General features: G+C 44.8%; 1 protein-coding gene across 1 annotated transcript in view; it reads left to right on the plus strand.

Moving 5' to 3' along the window:
• BPIFB4 (BPI fold containing family B member 4) overlaps positions 1–1,944 on the plus strand; it is a 28,134-nt gene extending 26,190 nt beyond the window's left edge. The window contains exon 16 of the mRNA XM_023550149.2: positions 1,847–1,944. Coding sequence (XP_023405917.2) covers positions 1,847–1,870 — 24 coding nt within the window. The 3' untranslated portion in view covers positions 1,871–1,944. The remainder of the gene's footprint in view (positions 1–1,846) is intronic.
• The last annotated feature ends 6,617 nt before the right edge of the window (positions 1,945–8,561 follow it).

The raw sequence follows: 8,561 nt of genomic DNA on the forward strand, positions 1-8,561 counted from the left end.
GTCACGCAGCTAGTGAAGGCTGGGGCTGGGGTGTGCACTGAAATAATGGGAGACAGCTCACATCAGTGGTTCTCAATGGGCACTGCACTGTCCCCACTGTCCCCAGCACCTCCCCAGGACCTTTTGCAAATTGGTGGGGGGCAAGTTGTTCTTTCTGGAATAATTGTGCTTGAGCATTTTTATACCAAAATATCATTTTGTTATAAATTACTTATCTTTTATTTTTCCTTTATATTCCAGTCAGAATTATACAGGTTTTTACAATATATGCGTAAGTAGGTCATACAGTTTATGAATTTTATTTCAGAATAATAAAAAGGATACCACAAATATCTGTAATAATATGTAAAATGGAGTGTTTGGATCTGAAAGGTGGAGAACCGCTGGTTTATAGAAGCTTTCAGCCCCGTACCTGGCCTAGTAAGCCCCTTGTACGTGGTAGCTAATCTTATTATTGTTATCATTATATGGATCTAGAAGTTTTTGTTTTTACTTTTTATTTTGAAATAATTTTAGACTTACAGAAAAGTTGCAAAAACAGTAGAGTTCCAGAATATTCTTCACCTAGATTTCCCTAATGTTAGCGTCTTACATAACACAGTAAAACCTACAAAAGCTGGAACCTATGTAAGGCAGAAACCTGTCTGAGAAGGAAAACTCAAATATTTCCCACTAATAGAGAGCGATGGAAAAGTGGTAAGACAGCACCCTGTCAAAGGCAGAAAGCTTGCGAGACCTGGAAAAATAAGGCAGTCCCATCAAGTTCCAGCTTTCACAGGTTTCACTGTTCTGTGATCAAAACCGGGAAATTAACATTCACTCAAAACTATGGACTAACTGCAGACCTTAGTCGCCAGTTTTCCCACGGATGTCCCTTCTTGTTGGGGATCCAATCCAGGGTTCCACCTTGCATTTAGTTGTCATGTCTCCTTCGTCTCTTCCAATCTGTGACAATTCCTCACCCTTTCCTTCTGTTCTATGACTGTGACTTTTCTGACAAGTCTGGCCTGTTTCCTAGAGCTCTGTAGAATCCATGTTTTCTCATGATTAGATTGAGGGTCTGCATTTTGGCAAGAACACCACAGAAGTGAGGCTGTGTCCTTCCAAATGCATCGTATCAGGTGTACAAAGATGTCTGTGTCTTATCACGGGTGATGTTGACTTTGATCACATGGTTAAAACACCTGACGGGTTTTCCATTGTAAACTTACTATTTTCCCTTTTGGAATTAATTAGTATCTTCTGGGAAGACTATGCAAATATCCTGTTTCCCATCAGACTTCTCCCACTAGTTCTGGCATTAATGGTTCTTGCCTGCAACAGTTACTATGGTTTTGCCTAATAGCGATTTTCTATTTCTGTTATTCCTTTTACATTTAGTAATTGGAATTCTACTGTAAGGAAAAGCCGTCCCTCCTTCCTCATTTATTTCTTTACTCAACTTTTTTTTTTTTAATCAGTACCGACTCATGAATATTTATTTTGTTCTATGGGTTTTTTATGGGTTATAATTCATTACTCTTATTTATTTTGTTGTAGAATTTTTTTTTTTTTTTTAATTATGAAAAGAAGAGTTTGGAAGAATGTGGAGAAGGACTTAGGCCCACTTCTCTTATTTTGGGGAGGAATGAGATGAGGGGCAAGGATGGAAGTGACTTCTGTCTAGGCAAGCGGAGGACATGGCCAGGGTGATCCTCAGGCCCATTTGACGCCACTCATCCCCATTGCTCAGAGTTTTTGCTTTCCAGAAACATGACTTGCTCAATCCAAAGGCAGGTATGCCTGGCTGAAGCTGCAGCCAGAAGCTCCTCACCCACTAACTGGGCTCTCTGTTCTGCCCTCCAAGGACCTTCTGGTGCTGAGTGCCTGAGTGACAAAGGCAGAGATGACAGATACTGCATCCCCCAGAGAAGCCAGACCCAGCCCTGGAAAGGCTCAACTTGGACACAGTACCCGAGCCCTAGGATGCTTCAGCCCTCCGTGACAAGTCCCTCCTCAGCCCTCCAACCCCCTTCCCCACATACCCCCACCCCGAGAAAGGACCCAGCCACTGCTCCCCCCACCCACTGGCAAACAATCCCATCCATGGTCCACGTCAGCCCTGGGTAGAGGGAAGGAGGTCACCTCAAAGACTGAGGCCCTGTGGGCTCCACTCCAGACTCCACAGACTCCACACTTCGTGCTTTACACTCTCAATAAAAGATTCCACTTTCCCTGCAGTCGGTTGGGTGAGTCTTGGTGAAGGGCCCTCCCTCAGGGTCTGGGCGTTTTTCTTCCCTCCTTGGCAGTCCTGGGACATTGGCAGTTAAAGCTACTGGTGGACAGAGGGTAGTTTAGTCCATGGCTGGGAAAAATGTCAGACACGTTCAAGGACTCACAGGTGAGCAGAAAGAGGCTTTAATTGGACTCTCACCACCTTCATTCAGTGCTCTCTTGGCTGGCCTCTCTTGCCTTTGTTTCCCCCACCCTCCTCAGCACATGAGGATGGCCAGGACTCGGAAACAATACGTTCAAAATCATCAGACTTCACACTCCCAGAGCAACTGCCTTGTAATATGACCCCTGTGTGCCATGGGGTGAGGGCCTCATCTCCTTTCTCAGTTTTTACTTGCCCTCTCCTCTCCCCCTCCTCTGTTTTCCAAGCTCGTGGCTTGCCCATATCCAGAAGGGTGATGGGAGTATCCCAGACCACAGGCAGAGGTGAAAGGCAAACAAAAAACAATAACAAAAAAACAGTACCCTTTCTGCCCCATCTTTCTGAGAGCTAATTTTTGTTGAACACTTACTTCCTGCCAAGGCCTATACTAAGCCTTTGGGACTTGAGCTCACTTAACCCTTATGGCAGCCCCTGGGGAGAGATACCAGGATCGTCTCTGTTTTGAAGATGGGGAAACTGAGGTATCAGGAAATTCAGTGACTTGCCCCAGGTTACACAGCTGGAAAGTGGCAGAGCTCGGGCTTGAACCCTGATCATTTAGCTCCAGAGCCCGAGCCCTAACCACACTGCCTTTGCTCATGAATTGGATGGGATGATCCCAGGCTGAACGTGGTCCCAAAGTTGCACAATTCGCAGAGGAAAGGGAACATGGAGAATCAGGCACCAGCACTGAAATACTTCCATCGGGAAGAGAGGCACATCACTTCTTCTCACACTTCATTGGCTGAAGAAGTCACGTGACCATGTCTGACCTCAAGGCATGTTGTCAGTTGCAGTAGAGACCCCATGTGTGCAGGGTTTTCAGGGCTGTGACCTTTCCGAAGCGGATCGCCAGGCCTGTATCCGGAGGCCTTCTGAGTGGGTTCAAACTGCCAACGTTTGTCTAGTAGTTGAACACTTCACCATTTGCACCACCCGGGGGGACTCTTCCTCAAGGCGTAAGGAAGTGCAATCCTTTCCTAAGCCCAGAAAGGGGAGGAAAACCAGATATACCGGTGAGCACAATGTCTTCCACATACCCCGTGGCCTCCTGGGTAGGTGGAGATGGAGAAGCAGCCGAGGAGGATCACAGCTCCTGTTGCCATAGAGATATGGCACAGACCCAGCAGCAGCCCAGAAAATGAGGAGGAAGACCCCAGATCAGTCCTTTATGAGTATGTCCTTGGTTTCTAGAAATAAAACTCAAAAAAAGCTAGAACCCGGCCCCCCATTCAGAGCACCTCCTCCTCAGCTCCCACCCCAAGGCTCCTAGAAACTCTGTCTGCCAGCACTCCAGCTTCGTACATGACTAATCTCACCCTGACGTTGGGAGGTCATTCAAAGAGAAAGAATTTTGGAGTCGACAGGGTGGGATTCAAATCCTATCTGTCATTTTGTGCCTGTGTGCCTTTGGCAAGACCCTTCCCTTTTCTGAACCTTAATTTCCTCATCTGTAAAATGGGAATAGTAATAACTATAAGGTCGATGTATGAGGCAATTTTTTCCTGTGGTGTTTAGCACTAAGAAGGGCACACCATAAGTGCTCTATGTTGTCATAATGATGACAACAAAAAAAATCCAAACCCAATGTCATCAAATTGATTCCAACTCATATCAACTGTATAGTACAGAGTAGAACTGCCCCATACAGTTTTCTCGACTTGTTGAGGGTTGTGGGTGCATTTTAACATGCCCGACATAACTTGGGATGGGCTTCTAGAGGAAAGAGAGGATCCTACGGAGGGCTTCACTGCCTCCTCCAGCAGAGGATCAAGGGAGAGACGGCACTGGAGACCTGTGTGACATTGGGATGGTGATGGTGGTGTGAAGACACTGAAGGCCTTATAGGAGTGGTCCGAGGTCTGAATTGTGTTATCATACCAAGAAAAGCCAATGGAAAGGCTTGAAGCAGGAGAGGAGGTGACTGTATTTGCATTAAAAAAACAAAAAAGGAACACAATCCCCTGGCTGCCAAGTAGAGAATGTATAGCAAGAGCAAGAGTGGAAGAGGGGAGACCAGACAGTAGGTGGGAGCAGTCATCCAGGGAAGAGATGATGGTAGTAGGACCAGTAGAAATAGTGACAAAGAGATGACTTCATGACTATTTATAGCAGGTTGTCATAACAAGGTGGAAGTAGGAAGAAGGTAGGCACGACAGGATCCCAAAGCCCCAGAATTAAGATCTGGGCTCCTTCCCCAGGCACCACCCTCTAAGGCAGGCAGGACAGGAACTCCCACCCTCCTTTTCTTGAGCCTTCTCCCTAAGGTTTGGGCATCAGCAAGACGACAGAGAGGGCTGGAGACTCTGGGTTCTGGGAGGGGAGGGGGAATGGACTGTGAAGACCCCCAGAGTGGGCTCTAATGATGTGTCTTCACCTCAGCACCCCGTGATGCCTCTCCTACTTCCCTCCCTGCTGTGTCTCTCTGTTTATTCCTTTTATAGCACTCAAGACAATCTCAAAATAGCTTCTTTATTTATTTACTTACTTATTATCTATCTCTGGGACCAGAGTCTAAGCTTCACAAAGGTAGGAGCCCTGTTCTTTTATCAAGTATGGAGTTCCTAGTGCCTAAAGCACTGGTAAGGAGCCCTGACATAATGGTTAAGGGTGGAGCAGCTAGTAGGTTTGAACAAGCCAACTTTCAGTTAGCAGGCGAGCACTTACAGCCTAGAAAACCTTATGGTGATGGTTCTACTCTCTTACATGGGGTCATTGTGAGTCGAAACTGACTCAAAGGCACCTAGCAACAATGTCCCAGTTTGGTTATAGTTGACAAATAACCTTTAGCACTCCTTCAAAGAGCTCACTTAGATATTTCTGCTACTATTGCTGAATAACAACCACCTCATAATTTAGTGACATCAAATATAATTTTAGTAACCTCACAGATTTAGTGGAAAAAGTTTGTCTCTGCTCCAAGATGGCCGGGGTCTCAAGCTATGAAAACTAGAACAGTTGGGGATAACTTGATGGCTAGAGGCTGGAATCATCTGCTGGCATCTTCACTCACATGTCTGGTGATTGCTGCTGGCTGCTGGCTGGAACACCTACACGTAGCCTCTCCATGTGGTCTCTCCACGACCGTGAGGCTGGGCTTCTCACGGCATGGCCATTAGATTCTAAGAGTGGGCATCCCACAAGAGTAAGATGGGAGCTGCATGGCATTTGTATGATCTCATTTTGGAAGCCACAGAGTTCCCTTCTGCCATATTCTGTTATATGAGGCAGTCACATGGGCCCTCCTACATTCAAGGAAAGGACATGTAAACCATACCTCTTGATTGGGGAGGGACAAGGTTCTAGAAGAGCATGTGGGATGGGAGATATTGTAGCCATCTTTGGGAAATATTGTCTGTCATAATAGGCCCCTAGTAAGTCTCCTTTAACGGTATGTGCGATTGGAAGTCTATGAAATGCGAGTCATTTGCCAAATAAAGCTGTTATTTAACAAAATACATACAATACAATTCCATTTAGATGAGGTCCAAGAATAGGCAAAACTAATCTGTAGTGATAAAAATCAGAAATCGGTTGCTGGGGAGGGGAGGAATTGGTTGGAAAGGAGCACAACCTTAGGGAGCTTTCTGGGGAGATGATAGAAGTGTTCTATATCTTGGTTTGGACTGTGGTTACGTGGGTATCAAACTTTAGTGTCAAGACTCGTTAAATTGAACACTGAATATCTGTGCATTCTACTTTATGTCAATTATACCTCAATAAGTAGCCCTGGTGGTGCTGTGTTCAAGTGCTTGGCTGCTAACTGATAGGTTGGAGGTTCCGACCCATCGGCTGCACTGTGGGAGAAAGACGTGACAGTCTGCTTCTTTAAAGACTTACAGCCTTGGAAACCCTATGGGGCAGTTCTACTGTGTCGTATAGGTCGCTAAGAGTTGGAATCAGCTCGACAGCATTGGGCTTTATAACTCAATGAAAAATAAAGAAAGCAAAAACAAAAAAGGGAGGTGGGGGTTGGGGGAGCAGAGAACTTATTACCTTTTGTGGCCTAGCAAAGGACCAGGTATCAACATTTTGGAATCGCTGATTTGGAGGTCCCTGCCTTTTCCAGGAAACTTTCTGTCTGTGTTCAACACATCGAGATGATCATTTTGAACATGTTTATTTGCTAGTGTTAAAAGCTAAAGTTTGCACTTGACATTCAGACTATAAGATGGGTGATATTGTCCTCCACCAATGTATAGATGTAGAAACCTAGGCTCAGGGAGGTGACGTGAATTGACCCAAATCTGGCAGCTGGTAACTGGAATAGTTGGAATTTGAATTTGTAACATACAAATGGAGTAAAGAGGATATCACCTTTATTGAGGTATAACTCACATACCATACAGCTTACCCATTTAAAGTATACAATTCAACAATTTTAAGTATATTTGTAGAGTTGTGAAACCTTCAACACAATCTGGTTTTAGAACATTTTGTCCTCCCTAAAACAAACCCTGTGCGCATTAGCAGTCACTCTCCATTTCCCTCAAGGCCCCTACACCGTAGCCCTGTTGTCGTTAGGTGCCGCGGAGCTGGTTCCAACTTATAGCGACCCTATGTACAACAAGACGAAACACTGCCCAGTCCTTCGCCATCCTCACAATCGTTGCTGTGCTTGAGCTCATTGTTGCAGCCTCTGTGTCAGTCCATCTTGTGGAGAATCTTCCTTTCTCTTGCTGACCCTCCGCTTTACCAAGCATGATGTCCTTCTCCAATATGTGAGATAGTCTTGCCATCCTTGCTTCTAAGGAGCATTCTGACTATACTTCCTCCAAGACAGATTTGTTCATTCTTCTGGCAGTCCATGGTATAATCAATATTCTTTGCTAACACCATAATTCAATGCATCAGTTCTTTGGTCTTCCTTATTTATTGTCCAGCTTTTGTGTGCATATGAAGCAATTGAAAATACCATGGCTTGAGTCAGGGGCACCTTAGTCCTCAGACTGACATCCTGGCTTTTTAACACTTTAAAGAGGTCTTTTGCAGCAGATTTGCCCAATGCAATACATTCTTTGATTTCTTGACTGCTGCTTCCATGGGCATTGATTGTGGATCCAAGTAAAATGAAATCCTTGACAACTTCAATCTTATCTCAGTTTATCATGATATTGCTTATTGGTCCACTTGTGAGGATTTTTGTTTTCTTTATGTTCAGGTGTAATCCATACTGAAGGCTGTAGTCTTTGATGTTCATCAGTAAGTATTTCAAGTCCTCTTCACTTTCAGCAAGCAAGATTGTGTCATCTGCATATCGCAGATTGTTAATGGATCTTCCTCCAGTCTTGATGCCACATTCTTCTTCATATGGTCTAGTTTCTCGGATTATTTGCTCAGCATACAGATTGAATAAGTATGGTGAAAGGATACAACCCTGTTGTACACCTTTCCTTATTTTACCTTCCAGCGTTGTTGTTGTTGTTAGGTGCCATCGAGTCAGTTCAGGCTCATAGCGACCCTATGCACAACAGAACGAAACACTGCCCGGTCCTGAGCCATCCTTACAATCATTGTTATGCTTGAGCTCATTGTTGCAGCCACTGTGTCAATCCACCTCGTTGAGGGTCTTCCTCTTTTCCACTGACCCTGTACTCTGCCAAGCATGATGTCCTTCTTCAGGGACTGATCCCTCCCAACAAGATGTCCAAAGTATGTAAAACGCAGTCTCACCATCCTTGCCTCTAAGGAGCATTCTGGCTGCACTTCTTCCAAGACAGATTTGTTCGTTCTTTTGGCAGTCCATGGTATATTCAATATTCTTCGCCAACACCACAATTCAAAGGCGTCAACTCTTCTTCAGTCTTCCTTATTCATTGTCCAACTTTTGCATGCATATGATGTGATTGAAAATAACGTGGCTTGGGTCAGGCACACCTTAGTCTTCAGGGTGACATCTTTGCTCTTCAACACTTTGAAGAGGTCCTTTGCAGCAGATTTGCCCAATGCAACGCGTCTTTTGATTTCTTGACTGCTGCTTCCATGGCTGTTGATTGTGCATCCAAGTAAAAGGAAATCCTGGACAACTTCAATCTTTCCTCCATTTATCATGATGTTGCTCATTGGTCCAGTTGTGAGGGTTTTTGTTTTCTTTATGTTGAGGTGCAATCCATACTGAAGGCTGTGGTCTTTGATCTTCATTAGT

The sequence above is a fragment of the Loxodonta africana genome, chromosome 24 (genome assembly GCF_030014295.1).
Source record: "Loxodonta africana isolate mLoxAfr1 chromosome 24, mLoxAfr1.hap2, whole genome shotgun sequence".
Taxonomy (NCBI): Eukaryota; Metazoa; Chordata; class Mammalia; order Proboscidea; family Elephantidae; genus Loxodonta; species Loxodonta africana.